The sequence below is a fragment of the Erinaceus europaeus genome, chromosome 17, assembly GCF_950295315.1.
Source record: "Erinaceus europaeus chromosome 17, mEriEur2.1, whole genome shotgun sequence".
NCBI lineage: Eukaryota > Metazoa > Chordata > Mammalia > Eulipotyphla > Erinaceidae > Erinaceus > Erinaceus europaeus.
Window position 1 is genome coordinate 77,824,840 of NC_080178.1, and position 24,382 is coordinate 77,849,221.

At 49.9% G+C, this 24,382-nt stretch overlaps 1 protein-coding gene across 22 annotated transcripts in view; it reads right to left on the reverse strand.

Moving 5' to 3' along the window:
- BMAL1 (basic helix-loop-helix ARNT like 1) overlaps positions 1-24,382 on the reverse strand; it is a 116,808-nt gene that overhangs the window by 28,421 nt on the left and 64,005 nt on the right. For 6 of the 22 annotated variants that reach the window (XM_060177145.1, XM_060177132.1, XM_060177130.1 and 3 more), the window contains 10 exons: positions 18,115-18,242; positions 15,764-15,881; positions 14,230-14,376; positions 13,369-13,431; positions 11,878-11,916; positions 11,535-11,576; positions 9,074-9,231; positions 6,872-6,951; positions 3,753-3,845; positions 1,531-1,648 (listed from right to left, as the gene is read on the reverse strand). In XM_060177145.1, the coding sequence (XP_060033128.1) occupies positions 1,531-1,648; positions 3,753-3,845; positions 6,872-6,951; positions 9,074-9,231; positions 11,535-11,576; positions 11,878-11,916; positions 13,369-13,431; positions 14,230-14,369 (733 nt within the window). In that variant the 5' untranslated portion in view covers positions 14,370-14,376; positions 15,764-15,881; positions 18,115-18,242. Of the gene's footprint in view, positions 1-1,530; positions 1,649-3,752; positions 3,846-6,871; positions 6,952-9,073; positions 9,232-11,534; positions 11,577-11,877; positions 11,917-13,368; positions 13,439-13,662; positions 13,684-14,229; positions 14,377-15,763; positions 15,882-18,114; positions 18,243-24,382 lie in introns of those variants that run through there. The other 16 variants (XM_060177139.1, XM_060177137.1, XM_060177138.1 and 13 more) reach the window with 7 other exon arrangements.

The window sequence follows — 24,382 nt, forward strand, 5'->3', positions numbered from 1 at the left end:
CTAACCAGTGGGGGTTAAACCAGTGTCCTGTAGGCAGGGCGGGTCTCAGGTAAAGCAGTGATTATGTAAATAGACCATAGCGTTAAGCAATGCAAGTGAACCTAATGTGATGATCAAAACAGAAGGGGTCTGAGAAGCAGAATTAGATGCAGACCAACAGTCCCACGTGCTTTATGTGTGTGATCCTCACAAGGACGCAGTGAAATGGGTACGGTTTCGCAGAGAAGTTAAGTACCTCGCTCAAGGTCACATAGGCAGTCAGCCAGTGGGGGAGTCTGACCATCTGACTCAAGACTCCTTTATTCTTCCTTTACTCTCCCCACCCCCACCCTTTAGACTTTATTGTGAGAGAGATAAGAGGAGAGAGGAAAACAAAAACAGAGCATCACTCTGGTACATTTGCTATCGGGACTTGAACTCAGGACCTCATGCTTGAGAGTCCAGTGCTTTATCCACTGTGCCACCTGTCAGACTATTTTTTTTAAATATTTATTCCTTTTTGTTGCCCTTGTTGTAGTCATTATTGTTGTTGTCCTTGTTGGGTAGCCCAGAGAGAAATGGAGAGAGAGAGGGGGAGAGAAAGACAGACACCTGCAGACCTGCGTCACCGCCTGTGAAGCGACTCCCCTGCAGGTGGGGAGCCGGGGGCTCCAACCAGGATTCTTTCGCTGGTCCTTGTGCTTTGCGCCACCTGCGCTTAACCCGCTGCGCTACAGCCTGACCCCTCAGACTACATTCTTAGCTGCTACAGCATACCGATAAAAGAGAAGGAACTACTGGGGCCTCACGAAGGCAGCTGCAATGGGGGGCAGTGAACTGGTGGAGGAGTGTGGACTGTGTTTCTACTGCTGCCAGAAGCAAGGCCAACCTGAGCAGGAGACTCTTTGGGCAGAGACATAGTGTTTATAGTTAGAGTTTCCCGGTCTTACAAGGCTGCATGTGTGCAGCCCAGATAAACAGAAGTCATCTTCAGGGGGAGCAGATCAAACTCCTGTCATCCCATCATTATTCACTTTCTTTCTCTCTCTCTTTCTCTCTTTCTTTCTGCAACCAAGGGATTATTGCTGGGACTTGGTGCCTGTGCTACGAACCCAGTACTCCGATGTGGCCATTCCCCCCCCTTTTTTTTGAGAGGGAAGGGGGAGATAGAGAGACAGACTCGCAGATACCTGCAGACCTGCTTCATAGCTCACAAAGCCCCCCCCCCTGCAGATGGGGAGTGGGGGCATGAACTTGGGTCCTTGTGCACCGTAATGTGTGCGCTCAACCACACTGCCTGACTGACCCCCACCCACCCCAGATCCCTTTAAACTCAGGATCATACAGCCAGAAATTTCTAGATTCTGAAAAATAAAATGTATGAAAATTCAAGATAGATTCCTATCACACTAGCTATTTCTCCTGAATCTGGATGCTGAATCTTCCGTGAAAGTCAGACAAGCAGAGGGAGTCTACTTAGCTCTACCCGGACAGCACCCGAGTCCCGGGCAGAGGGCACAGCGGCGGTGCTGGGGCCATCTGGCTACTCACTTTTTGCGTCAATGAGCCGCTCGCGGGGCGCGGTGTCGGAGGAGGAGAGCTGCTCCTTAACTTTGGCGATGTCTTTGGGATGCAGGTAGTCAAACAGACTCTGGCCGATCAGGTCGTTCTGTGGAGACGATATGTCAACCAAGTCGCGTCAACAGTGTGCGAAATCTAAAGGATCCGACAAGGGCTTCGCCTTGCCTTTTTTTTTTTTTTTTTCCACCTCCAGGGTTATCGCTGGGGCTTGGTGCCAGCACTGCAGAATCACTGCTCCTGGAGGCCTTCCCCCCTCCCCCATTTTATTGGACAGGACAGAGAAATTGAGAGGGGAGGGGAGATAGAGGGCAGAGAAAAAAGGAGGGACACCTGGAGGCTGGGCGGTAGGTAGCGCAGCAGGTTAAGTGCACGTGGCGCAAAAGATCCCGGTTCGAGCCCCCGGCTCCCCACCTGCAGGGGAGTCGCTTCACAAGTGGTGAAGCAGGTCTGCAGGTGTCTGTCTTTCTCTCCCCCTCTCTGTTTTCCCCTCCTCTCTCCATTTCTCTCTGTCCTATCCAACAACATCAACATCAATGGCAACAATAACAATAATGACAACAACAAAGGCAACAACAGGGGCAACAAAATGGGAAAAGATAGCCTCCAGGAAAAAAAAAAAAAGCCTCCAGGAGCAGTGGATTCATGGTGTAGGCACTGAGCCCCAGCAATAACCCTGGAGGCAAAAGAGAGAGAGAGAGAGAGAGAGAGAGAGAAAGACACACCTGGAGACCTGCTTCAATACTTGTCAAGCATCTTCCCTACAAGTGGGGAGTCGGGGGCTCAAACCCGGATCCTTGCGCGGGTCCTTGTACTCAGAACTATGTGCGCTTAACCGGGTGCACCACTGCCTGACCCCTTCGCCTTGACTTTGTATTTATATTTTTGTGTTGGAGGATTCTGAACATTTCGTGTTCTGAACATATACACACGCTCAGCTTTCTGTCGGCGCGCTGAGCCAGGCTGATCACACCGGGGAAAGTTCTCCTGCTCCTGCCTTGGAAGTACATTCACCTGCATATATTCCTTCTCTTTTTCTTTCCCTCCCTCCCTCCCTTCCTTTCTTCCTTTCTCTTTCTTTCTTTTTGCCTCCAGGGTTATCACTGGGGCTTGGTTCCAGTGCCACAAATCCACTGCTCCCAGCAGCCATTTTATCCTTTTTTTTTTTTTTTTTTTTTTGGTTATTGGCTAGGACTGAGAGAAATTGAGAGAGGAGGGGGAGCTAGAGAGGGGGAGAGAACAATGGACACCTGCAGAGCTGCTTCACTGTTTGTGAGGCATCCCCCCTGCAGGTGGGAAGTGGGGGGGCTCGAACAGGGATCTTTGCTTGGGTCGTTGAGATCATATATATATATATATATATATATAATCCAATACCCACAAGTTGTCTTCTAAGGCATCGGGAGGGAGAATGCTGTTGTGTGGGCTGACTCTTGGTTCCATTAAGGCTTTTAGGCAAGTTGTCATGAATGTACGTCTTCAACTGCTTAACGTGCTAGAATGAAAATTTCCTCCCTTGCGTTGATATAAGACTAAGAAGAACCAAACACTTGGGGGAACATTAAGTTTACATGGATATAAGTGTCATTTTGAGTCTTAAACCATCCCGAGTTTCCCTGTGAACACCCCCATGCGAATCAGTGAATCAAGGAAGGAGTGAGGACCCTAGGGACAGACTATGTGAGGAGCTCTGTTCTGGAAGCTTCCACAAATCTTTATCTTAGAAGCAATCACAGAGGAAATTATCGTTACAATAATTTTTAGAGCCGGCTGTGTTTCCACAGAGCTAATAAGTGACATATCATCGCAAGAAGTAGAAGCAGGGGAGTCGGGCGGTAGCGCAGTGGGTTAAGCACACGTGGCGCAAAGCACAAGAACCGGCGGAAGGACCCCAGTTCAAGCCCCCGGCTCTCCACCTGCAGGGGAGTCGCTTCACAGGTGGTGAAGCAGGTCTGCAGATGTTCTCTCGTTCTCTCCCCCTCTCTGCCTTCTCCTTCCCTCCTCCCTTCCTGATTTCTCTCTGTTCTATCCAATAGGAAAACATGGCCACCAGGAGCAGTGGATTCCTAGTGCCAGGCACAGAGCCCCAGCGATAACCCTGGAGGCAAAAAAAAAGAAAAAGAGGGGGAAACCTTTCTGACTTGCGTGATGCTGCCTCCCCCCCGTCACCACCACCACGGGAGCAGGATGAATACCTGGTTATAGTTGAGGATCTTGAAGACGGATTCTGACACGAAGAGGATCTTCCCTCGGTCACATCCGACGACAAACAAAAATCCGTCGGCCGCCTATCCAGGAGAAATGAATGATCACTTGATCACACTTTCTGTGGTTCTACCTCTTTACACACATGACATTCCAGGAAATACAGGTGTGGAGATGTGACGCGGTCTGTTTTTGCCAGATAGAGAAATACCAAGACAGCAGAGTCTGACAGCTTAGGATACAGTGTGGCTGTGAATCCTTCCCACAGCTCCCCAGAGACGACCACCAAGCTTCTGCTTGGTTTCTCCAGTGATGGGCCGGTGCTTCTATCGCATACTTGCTTGGCTATTCAATTCCTCCTGTTCTAATATACCATGGGTCGATAATTGCCTTATTCACTAGTCATTCTGTGCTTTTGGAAAAATCCAGAAAACCCTCACTCCTTTTTCCATGAAAAAGCCTTTGGGTGTTTGTTTGTTTGTTTGTTTCAAAGAGCTACAAAGTGAATTTGTGAACAAGAATGTACAGCAACTTGTGCTGGGGGTAAGACAAGTAAGAGGGGAGACAGAATAATGCTGTCATGAGGGGACCTGGCAAGACCACATAGCCAGAGGGGGGCTGGCGACACCCTTCTCTCAAGTAGGCCTCTCAGGTAAATCTCTAAGGTAGGCCTCTAAGCTGGCCCAGGGGCAAGGCATGACTGTAGTAAGGAGGAAGCAACTTTTCAAGCACCATCTGCTGGAAGCCTCATTCTGTCAAAAAACCAAAAAAAAGTATTAATAACTTCCTCATTTGCCTTGCAGACAATCTTACATCTAAAGGGAAGTGTTTTTAGACTTCTCATTGATGATGTGGCATGAAAGATGACTGGGAAGAAGATGACTGGCATCATGAGCAGAGTCAGACCTGAACCACTGTCACCAATAGAAAAGAGTTCAATAGATCCCGGAGAGAGAATGGGGAAGAGGGAGAGGGGGAGGGAGAGGGAGAGGGAGACAGGTCACATTGGTCAGTATAAAGGAGACATCAAAAAACATTCAAATGGGGGAGTTGGGCGGTAGTGCTGTGAGTTAAGTGCATGTGGCGCAAAGCACAAGGACCAGTAGAAGGATCCCGGTTCCAGCCCCCTGGCTCCCCACCTGCAGGGGAGTCGCTTCACAGGCGGTGAAGCAGGTCTGCAGGTGTCTATCTTTCTCTCCCCCTCTATCTTCCCCTCCTCTCTCCATTTCTCTCCGTCCTGTCCAACAACAACAACATCAATAACAACTATACCAATACAACAAGGGCAACAAAAAGGGAATAAATAAATATTTTTAAAAACATTCTAATTCAGGGGTTGGGTGGTGGTGCAACCAAGAGTGCATGTTAGCACCCCTAAAAGACCCCCAGTTCAAGACCCCGGATGCCACCTGCAGTGAGGAAGCTACACGAGCAGAGCACCACAGGCCAGTGAAGAGCCAGGGAGCAGGCTGGCTCTCAGGTTGCCAATCCTAGCTTGTAAGTAACAGGGTCCTTTTTCTTCTTCTTTTTTTTTTTTTTTGATAAATTTTTATTTATTTATTTTCCCCCTTTTTGTTGCCCTTTTTTATTGTTGTTGTGGGATGCATTGGATCGACCTTCCCGTGGTGCATCCCGTGAGTACCCATTCATTGGGGAAACTGACGATCTTTCCTAAGCCAACTGAATCCACATGGATCCCAGTCACTTTCAAAGCCAGCAACGAGCAGCTCCTGACAGCTTTCAAGCTGTTGGTCCTGCTCTTCGAGTCCTCCACCTTAATGTTGAGGGGCTGTCCTTTGCCAAACGCGTTCTTCTCTTGTTGTTGTAGTTGTTATTGATGTCGTCGTTGTTGGATAGGACAGAGAGAAATGGAGAGAGGAGGGGAAGACAGAGAGGGGGAGAGAAAGACAGACACCTGCAGACCTGCTTCACCGCCTGTGAAGTGACTCCCCTGCAGGTGGAGAGCTGGGGCTCGAACCAGGTGTGTCTTTTTGTTGTTGTTGTTAGTGATTTAATATTGATTTACACAAGTCTGAGATAACAGGGATATAATTCCACACCGTTCCACCACCAGTGTTCCATTCCCCATTCCCTCCACTGGAAACTGTGGTAGTTCTCCCAAGGTCACAGATATGGATTGACTGTTATTTCTATAATTGTCTATGTTTATATATATTTCCCCTTCCCCTCCCTCCATGGTCCTGCCTTCTCTTCTCTTCCTTTCTAAGTCCCTCCTACACCTATTACTACTTCTGAATGTCTTTCCTTTTTTTCCTCTTTGCTCTCTGGGTCCTGATGGAATTGGGAGTTCAGAGCCCTCTGGTCATCTTCCCCTATGACCTTTTGTTTCTTTTTACAGTTTGTAAGAGGTATCTCTCCCTCTATCCCCCAAGTGGCTCTCATTCTACCTGGGAGCGGACGTCCCCATGGTGGCAGCTGAATTCCCTTCCCACAGCACTGAGCCGGGTGCCCTGGTGCTGCTGTCACCCAGGCGAGAGTATCACTGGCCCCCATGCCCTCCCCTCCTATTTAGAATGTGGAATATTGGTATACAAATGTGGGTAACAGGGTTTTGAGCTCAGGATTGAGGAGAGGACAGATTCTCAGCTACTATCTCTTTCAAAAACCTTCATGGAGAAATTTGGTTCTTAATTACGTTTAAAAAAATTTTTTGTACACAAAAATAAGCAGAGACTTTCAGTTTTTCCCTTAAATAAGGTGAGGAAAGGAGGAGGATGTCAGGGAATTCATGGGAAATCTACCTAAACAGTAGGGTACAGAGTATGACCTAGGGGCCCCCTGGTGGTGGTGCTCCTGGTTGAGCACCCGTGCTACAATGTGCAAGCACCCTGGTTCACGTCCCCAGTCCCCACCTGCAGAGGGAAAGCTTTTCGAGTGAAGCAGGGCTGCAGGTGTCTCTATCTCCCTCTTCCCTTTTGATTTCTGGATGTCTCTGTTCAATAAGTAAATATAATAGAGTAAAACAAAATTTTTTTAAAGAGTATGACCTAAAAGAGTCCACTGCTAAGACATTACATACCCACAGGTCCTTTAATATGGTCCTTGTGAAAATAAATGTGTGGAAAACAATTTCCTAATGGTCACCTACCCTGAGAATGAGGTGTTTCAACTCGTCGTCTGACAGGAAGGTTGGTTTGTAGTTTGCTTCCGTGTATGGGCTGGCGGCGCCTTACAGGGTGAGAACAGAGGGGAGGGTCAGCACACCTGGCTTTCAGGTACTGCTTCATTCTGCTTTGACTCTCCCTGGCAGCCCTTCCCTGGGACTTCAGTCGTATCTTATTGCTCCTTAACCACTGACAGAGCTGGACCTGACTTGGCGAACGAATCCTGGCACAGCCCAGAGAATTCCATGAAAGACAAACCTGCTGCCCGCAGGAGATGTAACAAGCTCGCTTTTGCCACTGAGGTGCAAATCAAGAGGTGATGGACAGGAGCTAACAATCTGAGAGGGGACACTCTCTGGATGCAAGCTCCTGGGAGGGCTGGCTCAAAACCACCGCTCGAGATGTTCTCGGGAAATGACCCTGTGTGTCAGATCCCAGGTAAATATACCGTGGAAGGCAGTGGAAGGCATCCGCTGTGAGCTCCTCTCCACCAGGGGCGAGTGAGGTGAGCTCGGCAACCTGGAGCAAGGAGGGCATCGTTTCCGCCACTCCAACTTGAACTCCCACAACTGCAAGGGGACAAGGCTGCCAGTCAAGCAGTGGCTCCCAGAGAGGAAAACGCCAGCCGTAGACGGCTTGACATCTGTGCAGTGGCTAGGAGAGCAGCGGATCGAGTCAAATCAGGCGGCTCAGGTGTGGTTGAACACACATGTTACAGTGCGTGAGGACCCAGGTCCGAGCCCCTGGTCCCCGCCGGTGGGTGGAAAGCTTTGCGAGTGGTGAAGCGATGTTGCAGGTGCCTCTTTCTCTCACTATCTCCCCATCTCTTTTGATTTCCTGACTGTCTCTAGCCAATGAATAATGATAATAAAAAAATTTAAAAAGATAATTCCAAGTACCGCGGGGAAGAAGGAGAATGTGTCTGTGACTTAGTATCAACTACAAAGACAGATTCATCCACATCTCTGTTTCCATGCTAATGGGGGTTGGTCACTCATTTCTTTCGAATTTAATAGACATTGGCTTGCAATAGTTTAGTCCCTTATCTTCACCGATAGGAGTTTTAAATGCCATTTGACACATACAGGATACATTCATATTTCTGAACAATGATCAGAAGTCAGGCAAAAACAGCTACTTATTTCTAGTGGCTTTGCAGAAATAAAAAGCTACTTTTTTTTTTTTTTTTTTTTTTTTTACCAGAGCCCTGTTCAGCTCTGAACAGGTCAGAAATCTGACTGAGCACCCACTTTGCAATTTCCTCAGATAGTTCAAACCAGCTCAGAAAATCCCAGGAGAGGTGCCCGCTGACAGGTCCGACATGCTCCGCATGCTCCGCACAGGGCATGTGATCTGGACCTGTCACTTCCACCTCTCTGCTTCTTCTTTTTTTCTTTTCTTCTCGCCCTCCCAACATTCAGAAGGAAACTACTGCCTCCCTCCTAAAGAGTGGATGTGGTTTGGGAAAAATTCCAGGAAGATGGAAATATCATCGGTGTTCATTCCTGATAGAATGCAGCGAGAGCCGTCAGCCCCGTGACTCACTCTTCAAAAGAACCAAGATAAAGTCTCCTCTTCAGAACTGAAACTGGCTTTTCTGTGTCTGCCAGCACACCTACGTTCCTGAAACCTGCTATTGCAGGGAGGGGGTCCAGGCATGTGTGTACACACACACACACACACACACACACGAGACAGCAGTCATGTCCCATCATGTGCACACACAGACACACTCACAGAATCAGCTCTGTGGGGTGTAGCACTGCAAACCTGGGTCTTGAGACCCGCATGAACTCCATCATTACTTCACCTGGTACCGGGTCTGTTGCTATGAGGCATGTCACTCAAGGCTACGTGTTTGTAAACCATTTGCCCTTGGGACTCGGGCACTCCTAGGTGAAGGGTGGTGCGATCTGGGCAGTAAATGGACAATAAGGGGCCGGGTGGTGGCGCACCTGGTTGAGCGCACATGTTACAATGTGCAAGGACCAGGGTTTGAGCCCCTGGGTCCCCACCTGCAGGGGGATCCCTTTTCGAGGGGTGAAGCAGTGTTGCAGGTGTCTGTCTGTCTCCCTCTCTATCACCCCATACCTTTCAATTTTTGGCCACCTCTATCCAATAATATTATTAATAATAATATTATTAATAAGATGTCAGTGGAGGGACAATACATCCAAGGGCCGTACCTCGCAACGTTTTCATGTGCTGCACGGCCATCCTCAGGACGGTAAGTTTGTCTAGTTTCCTGGACATCGCATTGCACGTCGGTACCAGAGAAGCCAGCTCGTCAATAAAACTGTTCATCTTATCCCGCCGTCTTTTTTCGATCTGACTGTGAGCTTCCCTGAACAACAGGAACAAAAGATATCTAGGTAATATGTCTGAGCGCGGAGCGGAGGAGAGAACAGCAAGGAGAGAAAACTAGCATTGTTTTAATATTCACCCAACAAAGCAAAATTTAGGATTTGCACAACGTTTCAAACTAGACTTACTAAAGTCGCTAAAAACGTAGCTCAGCTGCTAGATCAGCACTGGGTTTTTTTTTTTGGAGGGGGGGGTGGTAGATGGGACCTCAGCTAGTGCAATTTCACTGAGAGAGAGGGAGAGACCCCATGTCACTTAAGTCTCCTCCATTGACAGTGGTCTGTTGGGACTCAAACAGTGCAGGCACCCCTGCCTGCAAGCTACGTCTCCAGCCCAGTGTCAGATCTTTCATGCTCACTTCATCCTCAGAATTAAGGTGAAATACCACTAACATTTTGTTTTCGGCATAGACCAAATTGCTAGTTTCTCCTTATGTTTGTTCCCCTCCGTCTCTGTGAAGCTGAAAGACAGAGGTGGAGGGGAAGAGAAGGGTAGGGGGATTTCTTTTTTATTATTATCTTTATTTTTTATTTATTTTTAGAATTTTTAAAAATATTTTATTTTATTTATTTATTCCCTGTTGTTGCCCTTGTTGTTTTATTGTTGTAGTTATTATTGTTGTTGGATAGGACAGAGAGACATGGAGAGAGGAGGGGAAGACAGAGAGGAGGAGAGAAAGATAGACACCTGCAGACCTGCTTCACCGCCTGGGAAGCGACTCCCCTGCAGGTGGGGAGCCGGGGTTTGAACCAGGATCCTTGTGCCGGTCCTTGTGCTTTGCGCCACCTGCGCTTAACCCGCTGCGCTACAGCCCGACTCCCTATTTTTAGAATTTTAAGTGAGAGAACTGTAATAGGAAGTAGGGGGGGAAGGGTATCTAAGTGGACACTGTTTCATTATGAACTTGATACTGACTCACTGCAGACTACTGTGTATTTTTGCTCTCAGGTATATATTTTGCCCTAGTTTATGGATGCATGTGAACATATGCTCTATCTTACGGGACCTGGCCTATATCTAGGTTTTGGGACTTTGTTATTGGATAGAGAGTCAGAAATTGAGGGGGTAGGCGAGATAGGGAGAGAGAAAGAGAGACACCTGCAGCCCTGCTTCACCACTTGCAAAGCTTTCCTTCTGCAGGTGGGGACCAGGGGCTCAAACCCAGGTTCTTGTACACTGTAACACATGCGCTCAGCCAGGTGCGCCACCACCCGGCCCCAGTGGGGAGGTTTCAAACAACAACGTCCTTAGATGTAGCCGTCACAGAGAGTTGTCTCTGAGGCTACTGAGAAGTCTGCTGTGTGGCTTGCGAGATGCTTGCTGACTGAGTTGTGAGGTGACCGGTGCTATATCTTGGTGGGGGGAGGGGGTGTCACATGATCCCAAGAATATCATACTCCTTGCTCTGAAGGGTTGCTCGCTGCCAGGCCATGTTCTCCCTGGGAAACCCACACCTGCTGCTGGTGACGTTCCCCCTAGACATGAGCACCAGCGGGGGGAATGTCACTGCTGCCACTGCTGGAGCCATGGGACCAAAGGCTTTCTTCTCTCCACCAGGCTGGCCTGTGTGAGAAAGGCCAGGAGCCCTGGGTCAGGACCGGAAGCCCCGGGTTCTGCACCTGAAGCAGCCTCAGACATTTCTGGAGTAAAGGCCAGAGACCTGAGGACCCTCGGGAAGGTGGAAGTATGGTTGGATAGAGGAAGAAAGCTCGAGGTTTTTAATTTAATTTAATTTTTTTATTTTGGCAGAACCATTATGCTATCACTGCCACCTCTCCTGGATTTATTTTCTGAAGTCGTCCTCCGGTTAAATGTGCTTAGAAGATGGGAGTCGGGCGGTAGCACAGCGGGTTAAGCGTACGTGGCTCAAAGTGCAAAGACCGGCATAAGGATCCTGGTTCGAGCCCCTGGCTCCCCACCTGCAGGGGGGGTCTCTTCACAAGCGGTGAAGCAGGTCTGCAGGTGTCTGTCTTTCTCTCTCCCCCTCTGTCTTCCCCTCCTCTCTCCATTTCTCACTGTCCTATCCAACAACGACGACAACAATAAAACAACAAGGGAACCAAAGGGAATAAATAAATATTTTTTTAAAAATGTGCTTAGAAGAGTCAGCCTGAAGACAGCCAGGGACAGAAGGCCACGGACGCCACGCCCCCATCCCCTAAGGAGGTGACGGGCAGAAAGGGCTGCGGGGCAGGCCGGCGCCAGGCCCACAGGGGCTCCAGGGCTGTGCTCTGAGCAAGCAGGATGGTGATGGGCTGTGGAGAGAAAATGGGGCTGACTCACCGTGCATTCTTTATCCTTCCTTGGTGTTCTGTGTACTCTAACCTGGAGAGACAAGGAAACCAAAGGTAAAAACACGCCCCTCTGGGACTGGAGGCGAAACATCTGTTTTCCTCCCTGCCTGCTCCCTGCCACTTCTCGAGACACACAAGGGCTCTTCAGGCCACACCGGGGGCTGAGGAGACAAACGTCGAGCTCACGGGCTCGTGGACTCTGCGTATTCCCCAGTCAAGGACACGGATGTGGATGGACCCCTCCCCCACCCCCACCGCACCAAGAATGAGGGGCTGTTTGGAAGAAATGGCTGAAAGGGACCCTGAGGAGCAAAGTGCTAGGCTCATGGTACCTTCCATGGGGGCCATCTTTGTTTGTATCCATGCTTTCTCTGGAAAAAAGAGAGAGAGAGAGAGAGAGAGAGAGAAAATGTGAATGTTTGTTTATGAAGACATATGGAGATAACTTCTTGTCACAATATAGAGGGCTCTCGTTTATCCAGAAACCAGTCAGAAAGCTCAAATAGCCTCAGTATGAGAAAGTAATCAAAATCAACTTGAATCCTGTGCCAAACTGGGTTCCCCCCCCCCGCCCCAGATTATCAAACCAGTGTTACATATGATAATCTCAGCAGAGTCTGCACGGTGATAGTTCACCATGTATTTTGATTGTTTGAGAATTGGGTATATGTACCATTTAAGGAAATTCTTAGTTGACCAGAGGATCCCCAAATAATACACCTTATCCCCCCATCCCCATCATTCTGGACAAACGGAATCTATTCAGTTGGAAAGCAAGGATGAAATATATGTGTGCATACAGATATAGCTGTGATGCTGGGGCGTGGGGGCAGGGGAGGTTCCTGAAGTGAGGGAGAGGAGTGGAGGTGTCCACAGCTACAGAGAAGGGCACTCAGAGGCACTGCTGCCCAGCGTGCTGCTTCTCAGCTCGGGATGAAACTAGCAGGCTGGAGACTGCAGAGAGAGGGGAGGAGTGGGGGCTGCAGGTGAGGAGTTCTGTCTGGCGACAGAGAGGGTCCTGGAGCTACAGTGAGGATCTGCCTTATGTTCCCTGACTCTAGAATCCTGTGGTTCCACAGAAAATAGACAGAAATCCTGAGAGGCAGAAGTTCCTGATCCTCTGGGGTCTACCTACTCCCTTCTCTAGCTCCTAAGTTTATTGGGAGGACATAGACTGTCACCTGCCCACCCACCCCTTTCTGATAAGGAAGGAACGTGTCATCTCAAGGGCTGAAGCAGCTCTTTCTTGGGAGCACCAAACCACAGGGTGTTGTTTCCAGTCAGGCGTCAATTTCCTTGAAGGAGTGTTTCCTTTCCTTTCGTTTCTTTCCCTCTCCTCTCCTCTCCTCTCCTCTCCTCTCCTCTCCTCTCCTCTCCTCTCCTCTCCTTTATCCAAGCTTGCCTTAAAGTTCAAGCAAAATCCTACAGGCCGCATGGAAAAACATGAAAACATCTATTCTCCTCTGCCAGACTTGTGTCTGCAAAGTGAGCTATATCTTTAGCTCCACAGGAAAGGGGCTTTGGTTGCTGAACAGGGTCTCTGCTAGTTAGTTACAGAAGATCAGAAGCCTGGTGGGGTGTGTGTGTGTGTGGGGGGGGACCATGAGAAAAGTCTGAAGGTCTTGGGTGGTGACGAGCTTGGAAATGGCAGATACAGACAACAGGACTTAGAACGTTGCCCCTGGTTCAGCACTTGTCCAAGACAAAAGGTCCATGGGAAATAGCTCCTCTCCCTGCTGTGCAGAAAGATACCCTTTTGGGAGCCTCACACCCACTCTCTGTCCCCTGGGTGTCTGTTTTCTTAATCATCTGGGACCACTTACATATTAATCATAGCACCTCCTAGTGGACTCTGACCTCCAGCCACTGTGCTTCCCAAACTCGACCTGTGAACTTCAGCAGAAAGGACATCTGCTGTAAGGGTGGGGGCCTCCTTGGAGATGTTCCCTCATTCAACAAAAGCTCTTAAACGGACATTTGGGAAGGCTCCAGGCCGTTGCCTAACAAAAGGAAGCCATGCCTTTGACTGCTCTGATGGCCTCATCATCCACCCCCCTAGGTAGGTGTCTGTACGGATACTGAAGGGTTGATGGGAAGTGTGAACAAAATTTACTTACTCAAAAGAAAAGTCATCAAGTCTAAAAAGAAACAAAAGATACTATTTAATATGACAAGTACATACTAAGTTCAGTCATGCTTGCTGAAGCATTTCTAGACTAGTGCGCTCACGTTTACTAAGCAGGGGCTGTCTTCCTCGGACAGGGGCTCAGCGAAGCTCTCTCAGAAACCATGGGTACGACATCCACAGACTTAGTCCTCTGGCTCAGAGGAGCAAAGGAAGACAATGAAAGGGCAAAAAGAAAGGGGCAAAAAGTGCACAAAGTGGCTTTTTAAGGCTGTCCTTTTGCCTGTGGTGAAGAACAGTTTGGGGGGAGGAGGAGGAGGAGGAGGAAGTCAGTGAATGCGTCTGAGGTGCCAGAGACTCCCTTCTGCTTGTGATGGGGAGGAGACAAAGCCAAGAGCTTTAAAGTGCATCTTTTCATCCTTTTCCCCCACTCCCACCCTACCCCCGAGAGGAAGCTTTTCCTCCAGAAGGAACAGGCGTTAGCTTCTGGGTGACGCCTCCTGCCCTGTGAGCTGACACCAAGTGTGGTCAGGGGAAGACCAGCCCCCGAAGGCCTTACTGGTAGTCAGTGGTACTGCCTTTCCGTTTCCGGTTGCAATCCACACCACTGGTGCCGAGGGGGCTGGAGAGGAGGTCGGTGGCACCAGGAGACATGAAATCACTGATTGTAGAAGAAATGTCCATTCTCTGGTCCGCCATTGACGGTCTGCAACGGGTACAAAGGAACTCAGAGGTGCGTCGATTTCCACATGCTCAAGCGATGGGAGAGGGGCTCTGAGGGACTGAGGGATGTGTGTGTGTGTGTGTGTTTATTTGTTTTTGTTTTTGTTTTTCCTCCGGGGTGATCACTGCGGCTCTGTGCCTGTATTATGAATCCACTGCTCCACGAGGGCATCTTTTTACCATAGATGTTGTTGCTGTGACTGTTCTTCTTGTCGTTGTTGGATAGGACAGAGAGAAATCCAGAGAGGAGGGGAAGACAGAGAGGGGGAGAGAAAGACAGACACCTGCAGACCTGCTTCACCGCCTGGGAAGCGACCGCCCTGCAGGTGGGGAACCGGGGGCTTGAATCCAGATCCTGAACCGGTTCTTGTGGTTCTCACTATGTGCGCTTAACCCATTGTGCTACCGCCCGTCCCCCGGGAGCATTTTTAAAATCGAACCAAACATACCATTCACCCAGCCAAGTGGAGTAGAGACATGGCAGGGCGTCAGTAAGCACTGCACTTACTGCAGGCAATTTAGGCTGGCCTACTCAATGCTTTATTTTATTTCATAGGACAGAGAGAAATTTAGAAAGAAGAGGGAGAGAGACACCTGCAGCCCTGCTTCAGCACTCGTGAGGCTTTCTCCCTGCAAATGGGGACCAGGGGCTTGAACCTGGGTCCTTGTGCACAGTTATGTGTGTGCTTAACCAGGTGAGCCACTGCCTGGCCCCCTGCCATCCTTTTGTACAGATATCCCTGCACAGAAAACCTCACCTGGGAAATGAAGACTTTGTGGACAAATTTGCAAAGCATCTCAAGAATTCATATTTTATTATTATTATTATTATTATTATTATTGCCAGAACACTGCTCAGCTCTGGTTTCTGATGGTGGTGGTGGGGGATTGAACATGGATCTTTGGAGCTGCAGGCATGAGAGTTTCTTTGCATAATCGTTATGCAATCTGAGAAATCAGGTTTTTTTTTTTTTTTTTTTTGCTTCCAGGGGGTTTGGTGCCTGCACTTGGAATCCACTGCTCCTGGAGGCTATTTCTTTCCCTTTTGTTGCCCTTGTTGTGTCATCATGGTTGTGGTTATGATGATTGTTATTGATATCATTGTTGTTGGATAAGACAGAGAGATACCAAGAGAGGAGGGGGAAGACAGAGAGGGGGAGAGAAAGACAGACACCTGCAGAGCTGCTTCACCGCCTGTGCGACCCGCCCCTACAGGTGGGGAGCGGGGAGGCTTGAACAGGGATTCTTACACCTGTCCTTGCGCTTTGTGCCACCTGTGCTTAACCCTCTGCGCTACCACCCTGCCCCCCGAGAATTCAGATTTTAAAGACAGGAAGTAAACTGGTCCCAGACTTAAGACCGCTAAGTACCTTGCAGGGGACTCCAACTCTGAGCCAGGCTGAACAGGGCCCAGTGCCGCCCACGGCGCTGGCGTCTGCAGGGTGTGACGGGCTGTCACTCCTTCCCTCCAGGCCCAAGTCTCTTCATCTGCAAAGCAACAGGAGAGTGTGAGCTCTGATCTTCATCATCGCCGTGTTGCCCACAAGTGAGTTGGCTGGCTCCTCCCGCTTCACAGTCGTGGCTGGAGTGATTGTCTTCATGCCCATGGACTTTTCTCTGCCAGTGCATGTCTCCAGGTCGGACTGCTGAGTAAAAGGGATTATAACGGCAGCTAGTATTAATCTGAAGGAAAAAAACACAAAACCTCACACTGCTTTCACTCCTATGATTACATGGTTGCAGTTGGCGTTCCTATGCCTCTTCTGCATTCTGCTGTCTTCTGTCTGTTGTACCTGCTTTGCTATCATGCCTTCTCTTGTGTTGAAGGACCTCCTGCATGAATGATTTCACTAGTCTGGGAGGCTTTTTTGTTCAGACACCCAGAGAGAAAGATAGGTGGAGAGATACCACCTCTCAGGTGGTGTGGGGGCCGGAGCCCTGAGCTTTACAAGACTTAAGACTTAACCCGGTGGGCTATCTCTCCAGAGTGGTGCTCTAGTTCTTCTGGCTGCCTACCTCCCAGACCTAGATGTCACCCCCTCACTCCTTCCTTTCAGCAAATTCCTTGGTTAATGCTATGAGCTCAACCTTCAAACCCCCGCCCCCACCATCCCCAAGTTCAAGTCTTCCCCTTTCTCTGCCATATTTCTGCTTCATCAGGGAAGCTTCCTCAAGGACCCCTATCAACACCCCTTGCAACCTGAGTGTCCAGAACAGGTCAATGCTCAGTCCTCAGTGAGTAGGTGTTGACTGAAGTAAGAGACCTGTTTGTCATAAATGCTGCAAATACTTCCCCCTTTCTGCCTCTCGACTAACGGTGTTTGTGAAGGACACTAAACAGGACTCTTTCAGAAGGCCTCTTCTCACCCCTGAATAAACAGATGTGCTCTTTACAATTTCATTTCTTATTTGGCTAGCTTTTCAGTCCATTTGGACAGGAGTGTCCATGTATTATTGCCCTCCAAAACAATTTGCTAGACCGTAAATCCTCTTACAATCATTTAGAATGCCAGTTTGTGGCAGTCCCATATTGAATAATCCTAGTCATCTGATCTAGTTATCTCTATTCTGAGACAGCATAAAAGTTAGTACACCTGACTTTTCTTTTTTTTTTAATTTATATATATATATATATTTTTTTTCCCTTTGTTGCCCTTGTTGTTTTTCATTGTTGTTGTAGTGATTATTGTTGTTGTTACTGATGTCGTCATTGTTGGATAGGACAGAGAGAAATGGACAGAGGAGGGGAAGACAGAGAGGGGGAGAGAAAGACAGACACCTGCAGACCTGCTTCACCGCCTGTGAAGTGACCCCCCTGCAGGTGGGGAGCCGGGGGTTGAACCGGGATCCTTACGCCGGTCCTTGCGCTTTGCGCCACGTGCGCTTAACCCGCTGCGCTACTGCCCGACCCCCACAAACTTTTCTTACCGAGACCCTAAAGGTCCCAGGCCCAGTCACCATATGTGAGACCCGAGCGGTGTCCTGGCCTGTCTTTCTTTGTTTCTCTTTCTCTTTTGTCTCCAGGGTTATTTCTGGGGCTCGGTACCAACACTACAAATCCACTGCTCCTGATGACATTTCTTTTCTTTTTAATTTATTTATTGGATAGGAGTGAAAGAAACTGAGAGAGGAGGGGGAGATAGAGAGAGAGAGAGGGGGGGGGGGAGGGAGAGGGACCTGCAGACCTGCTTCATTACTTGTGAAGCATCCCCTGTGCAGGTGGGGCTCAAACTCACATCCTTGCAAGGCTCCTTGTGCTTAGTGCTGTGTGCACTTAACCAGGCATGGGTATGCCGCAACCCCGTCTCCTCTGTCTCCCCAAGCCCCATCTCCTTCCTTCTCTTTCTCTCTCACCAAAGTAAATAATCTGTTATTTTGATTCTAATATCCTACACTGTTAAGCCCCTCTCCTGTTTGAACAATGAGATGATTATAGGAGGTAGCACAGTGGCTTAAGCACACATGCACATGGCGCAAACACAAGGACTGGCATAAGGGTCCCGGTTTGAGCCCCTGGCTCCCCACCTGCGGGGGTGTGTGTGTATGTGTCGCTTCACAGGCAGTGAAGCAGGTCTGCAGGTGTCTGTCTTTCTCTCCCCCGCTCTGCCTTCCCCTCCTCTCTCCATTTCTTTCTGTCCTACCCAACAATGACGACATCAGTAACAACAAAGCTCCTAAAGGAAGCCTCCCTTCGTAAAGAGCGAATGTTGGGACTGATCACCTGCCGTTGAGTTCTGAGAGCTCAGATCCACCTTGGGAGGAGCCAGGGGCCGCTGAACTTCCTGCTCACCTCCAAGTGATTTTCATGTTTGGACATTTCCTTCCAGGCAGTCAGCTCCTTCCGGAAACCTACAGGAGAAGCAAACCCCAACAGGTCAGTCACCCTGGGGTGAATGGTTCCGCGTCCCATGTTGGCTAGAGGGGTGGGGGTGCCAGTTCATGGCTGAGCGACAGTGATGAAGGCTCAGGACACCTCAGGCCCTTCCTGCAGCAGCCTGTCAAGCTCAAGTATGGACATGGGGAGGAATCTGGTAGACGATGTTTTCTGTGAAAAGCAAAAGCCTTTTTTACTATTAAAAGAATACTAACCGTGAATTTTTGGACCTGTCCTTAAGAGAAGACATATAACTGGGGGGCTGGGCGGTAGCACAGCGGGTTAAGCACACATGGCACAAAGCGAAAGGACCGGCGTAAGGATCCCGGTTCGAGCCCCCGGCTCCCCACGTGCAGGGGAGTCGCTTCACAGGTGGTGAAGCAGGTCTGCAGGTGTCTGTCTTTCTCTCCCCCTCTCAGTCTTCCCCTCCTCTCTCCATTTCTCTGTCCTATCCAACAACAACAGCTATAACAACAACAATAAAAACAACAGTAAGTGCAACAACAAGGGCAACAAAAATGGGAAAAAATGGCCTCCAGGAGCAGAGTATTCACGGCGCAGGCACCAAGCCCCAGCAATAACCCTAGAGGCAAAAAAAAAAAAAAAGACATATAACTGTATTCCCCCCTTACCTCCAAGCAATAACAATAGTGTTTACTTTGCAGCAAGCATTCTTAGTGTGTTCTAGTGAGGAGCTCATTTACACAAGGAAATAACATCAGGAGGTAGATAACACTGCTTTCTTCATGTCACCAATGAGAAGAGAAGGAGCCTAGTGAGGTCAGCCAGCCAGAAAGTGGTGGGTGCCAGGAGCTTATTAAGCCTCTTGCAGAAGCCAGGATACTGGGGACACAGGATAGAATCAGAGGTTCATATGCTCGAGATTCCCCCCGTTTAGTTGATGAGACACGTGATTAAGTAAATAATAATAAAAAGTGACAGCATGATTCTCCAACAGGCAGGGCCAGGCTGACAGGAGCAGCTCGCACACTGCACAGCTCAAAGGATGGCAGATTTCTGGAGCCATTACAACACATTTCCAGCAGGTGGCAGACATAAGTTATGTTTCTTAAGGAAGACAGCACCCCCACCCCCCCCCCACCCCCCCCACCCCGGCCCAGCTGCAGGACATGAGTAAGGCCTTAGGGCAGAACACAGGAAATGATTCCTTTCTTGGCCTGCTGTGTTTGTGGGATAGTGGAAAAATAAGGCGAGAAGGAGGAGGTGGGACTTGAATCGGATGTTGCCAATGTCCATCTGTTAGGTGGCATGTAGAGAGGATGATTCTGTGCACGGAGCCTGGGGGGCAACCTTGTTTGTGGCATTTGTCCACCCAGCCAGACGTTAGCCCCTGATTGCTTGGGAAGCCTGAAAGCAGATGCAACCCAAGGAGACCACATGGGGGGCTCTGAGGCTAGGAGGGCCAGCTGAGAGACAGGGCTTGTGGATCTGGGATACAGAGCTGGTCTTGGTAGTGTAGACTCTCACTAGTCTTATTACGGAAAAGTCCATGGAATTCAAGTCTCAGAGGGCCGTGGAGGGCTCTTAGAGAGATTCAGACGTTTAATTAAGAGCCATAAAACAGTATTAGTATAGATTCCCCAAGGGCATGCAGCTAGCCCAGTTAAAAGTTAAAGAGAAATGCTTGCTGAGTGAATAATCCTTCTTAGAGCTTTGCCAAGTCTGTCACTGAATTACAGGGAAGAAAACAGAAAACAGGTTGGGGAGGGGCTGGGTTTTCTGGGAAGAGTCTCGGCTCTGTCACTAGATGGGGATGTAGGGGGTCTGGCAGGGGACCGCAAAGGGAGGTGTCCGTGGGTCAGCTGGGAGATACTCAACCTGAACCGAGGTAGATCAGGGTGCCAAAGTCAGCAGGTGCAACAACAAAAGCAACTCAACAGACAAACACTTCCAGGTCTGATAAAAGAAAAGAAAAAAGGCTGCAGAATATCTTGGAGTCGGGCGGGGGATGATTCCTCCTTAAATATGCAGAAACCAGAGCTGCCTAAGAAACCAGTGGGGGGGGGGGTTGGCTATGGTGCAACGGGGTGAGTGCACATAGTACTAAGTGCAAGGATCCTGGTTCGAGCCCCCGGCTCCCCAGCTGCAGGGGAGTCGCTTCACAGGCGGTGAAGCAGGTCTGCAGGTGTCTGTCTTTCTCTCCCCCTCTCTGTCTTCCCCTCCTCTCTCCATGTCTCTCTGTCCTAGCCAACAACGACGATATCAGTAACAACGATGGGAGGGAAAAAAAAAGATGGCCACCAGGAGCAGTGGATTTATAGTGCAGGCATGGAGCCTCAGCAGTAACCCTGGGGGAAGAAAGAAAGAAAGAAAGCAAGGAAGGAAGGAAGGGAGAGAAAGAAAGAAACCCATAGTACTCAGTGCTTTTCACGCACTGGGCCATTTCTGACACATTAGTAAAGAACATACGCCTCCTGGGAGATAATAGCTAGGATTCACATCCTGACTATGCCTGAGGTGTGAACCTCGGCTTCAACAGATGAACAACAACTAACCTCCTTTATCATGCCCCCTGACCAGTGGAACACGGACTGTAACATCACCTCCCTTAGAACTGTGGGAGAGGTAGGAGGAGAAGTACAGGCATTTATATGGTGTCTGGCATACGCTGATTCCTCTACGAAGGTGAACTACCATGTTTTTTTAAATTTACTTATTTATTTATTTATTCCCTTTTGTTGCCCTTGTTGTTTTATTGTTGTAGTTATTATTGTTGTTGTCGTTGTTGGATAGGACAGAGAGAAATGCAGAGAGGAGGGGAAGACAGAGAGGGGGAGAGAAAGACAGACACCTGCAGACCTGCTTCACCGCCTGTGAAGCGACTCCCCTGCAGGTGGGGAGCGGGGGGGCTCGAACCGGGATCCTTACGCCGGTCCTTGTGCTTTGTGCCACCTGTGCTTAACCCGCTGTGCTACAGCCTGAATCCCTGTTTCTTTAAAGATTTTATTTATTTATTTATTCATGAGAAATGACAGAGAGAGAGCGAGAGAGAAAGAACCAGACATCACCCTGGCACATGTGCTGCTGGGAACTGAACTTGGGACCTCATGCTTGAAAGTCCAAAGCCACCTCCCGGACCACCACCATGTTTTTTTTTTTTCATTTCATTAGCATAAGGGCTCTGTAAGATGATGAGGGTCGCCCCTCCCATTTTACCGATGAGGAAACTACGTTGAGAGAGATGAAGCAATTTCTCCCAAGTGGGGACTATTTTTTTTCAGGCAGACAGATTGAAAAGTCCACCCATCCTCTCTAAAGCTCATCTTCTTTCCGCTCTTACAGCATCATCGGCCTCACACAAAATAAAATGCTGGTCCATTCCCATAATCTATCGTGTTTTCAAAAGTCTTCAAGCTGCCAGTTCTTCCTGGGATAGCATGCAGCACTGGTGCCGTGGCGCTGGAGTGATGTTACACGTGTGTGTGTGAGTGTGTGCATGTGCACACGTGTGTCTGCTCAATGGTCAAAGACGTGGAGGGTTCTGGGGGCCTTTTCACTTAGCCCACGAAGGGTAAATGTCCAGGAGCAGTGGAATCTCAAGTTCCCCATGTGTGTTCATCTCTGCACATCACACAGCTCTTCTCATCTAATGTCTAAGAGACGCGAGTCCAGCGAGAGCATGCTGAGGGGAGCTCTGTTCCACAAACAGAATAGGAATCGGATCTCTCTGTCCACGACGCTGCCCGGGGCCTAATCAGAGCTGCTTGTGTGCAATGTGGCTTCTGGCAGTCTCCTGCACCCTCTGAAAGCAGCCTGAGGTCCCAGCCTCCAGCAGCCCCACTTCTCCCCATGAATAATCTCTGGCCATTTCCTCTGGCGTGTGACCTCAAGCTTACTCTGCTCTCTGCCTCTCAGTGCCTGTTCCCAGACTCTGCCCAAAGGGGTTCCCCTCCATCCGCCACCTCAGGTAACTCAGCACTGCCTGCTTGATCACAGGGGAACCTGAAGCTCACAGGGAGCTCACAGGTGCTGTCTCTCTGCAGGAAGAGCCTTGGTCCAGTGCAGGGCCTGGCATGGGGGACTGTCCAGTGTCTGAGGTAAGGTGCTTGATTTCTGCCACTCCCTCTTGCCCTGCCATCTCAGCCCTCGGAGGCAGGCTTCTGACCCTACCACGCCTGCATTCAAAGATGGCACAGGGGACATCTCCCCGCCCCCTTGCCAAGTTGCCAAGCAAGATCAATGAGTCATGCTCATTTATAAAAGATACACACCAGCCTGGGTTCTGTTGCCTTTCTTTTAAAAAAAAAAAATGCTACAGAATAAGACATCAGAGCCTAGTCTTAAAGACTCAAGGGCATTTTCTCTAAAAAGCAACTTCCTGCCTGCAGTTGAAGGAGGCTCTGGAAAACACCTGCATCTTGTTCTGAAAGGAACCAAGGTGCCCTGCAGTTAAAGGGGAAGATGCTGGCGTGAGGGAGACAGGCGAAGATGAGTGCCACCTGACAGGTGTTCCTAATGGCCAGCCGAGGAAGCCAATGGCCAAGGGCTGGAGCAGACTGTGGCGGGTGGACCAAAGGGGAGCTGGGCCTCCTTCCAGAATGCGACAAAGGATGAGAGGACGACAGAAGGCAGGAGGGACACCGGGCAGCGGGAAGAAGAGATACTGGAGATCCACGCCTGGGGCCGTGTGCGCTCTCTGCAGCCAGGAAGCCTGGGTTCAAATCCCAGCTTTGCCACTTCCTACCTGCAAGTTTTGACTCTGAAGGCTGCAGCTTTTCCCCCCCCCCCTCAAGAATGAGCCACTTCCTGCTCACAGATCAAACAGGGAAAGCACTTGGCACACTCTTCAGGTGAACTGGATGCCGCTGAGGAGAGGAGTGGAGGCGGCTGGCTCTAGGAAAGGAGATACGCCAATCTCCCTGACAGAGTGAGACAGGAGCCCCCGAAGCGCCTCCCCCGAGGACTGGGAGTTGAGGGGATTTTCCGGTCAGGGAGATGAGTGAGGGGCAGGGAGCAAGCAGGCAGGTGGAGACCCTCCTAGAATCAGAACCTGCACCAGGGAGCGCCTGGGGCGCAGCAATGTGAAAGGTGGGTGTTTCACTTAGTCAGTGAAAGGAAACCACCGAGAAATCTGGCTGCCCCGAGGTCTGAGGAGAGGGTCACCACGACAAGAAGGAAAGTCAGTGGGGGCTAATAACGGGACTTGGCGGTCGCCCAGGGAGCTGGCTGAGTGGTGAGAGGAATGAGCAGAGGTGCGGCTCCCGGGAGGAGGGAAGCCTGCAGACCTGCTCAGGGCTGTGCCAGATGCAGGGTCCCGCGAGAGGAAGGCAGGCACACCTTCGGATGAGGGGTGGGCAGTCTACGATGACTACCGTGGCCCTGGGACCAAAGCAGCGACTGAACGGACACCCGTGGGTGCCAGGCCACGTCTGTGATGAGAGGATGGGCAGTGAAGACATTTCCAGCACCAGGCTGTGCAGGGTGGCCACGTTTCAATTCAGGACAGTTTGGGAATAATGGAGATACTGTTTTTGTGTGCGGGCCTGTGGGCACTCAGTCTCTGGAAACATCTGTACTGAGGGCGCCCAAGTGCCGGGAACTGGCTGCCCAGCAGAGCCGGGAGCAGGGCCGGAGACAGAGGTCCAGGAGGCAGTCAGGCAGGAGGGGAGGGGACAAGGCAGGGGCGCTCCAGGGAGAGGGGCAGCTCAAAGGTTTGCGGAGAGGCTAGGCTCTAGGGTCCGGCTTTGATTCTCAGCTTATGTGCAGGGTTGGGGGTGGGCGGGTGAGCAAGGGAGAGAAGGGAGGGGGCCGGGTGGTGGCGCACCCAGGTAAGCACACATAGTAGCAAGTGCAAGGACCCGAGCAAAGATCCGGGTTCGAGCCCCAGGGTTCCCACCTGTAGGGTGTCTGCTTCACAAGTGGTGAAGCAGGTCTGCAGATGTGTCTCTATCTCCTTTTTTTTTTTTTTTCTTTTTTTCCCCCCTTTATTGGAAGATTAATGCTTTACATTCGACAATGAATAGTTTGTACATGCATAACATTTCTCAGTTTTCCACATAACAGCACAACCCCCACTAGGTCCTCTGTCATCCTTTTCCAGGACCTGTATTCTCCCCCTGACCCACCCCAGAGTCTTTTACTTGGGTGCAATATA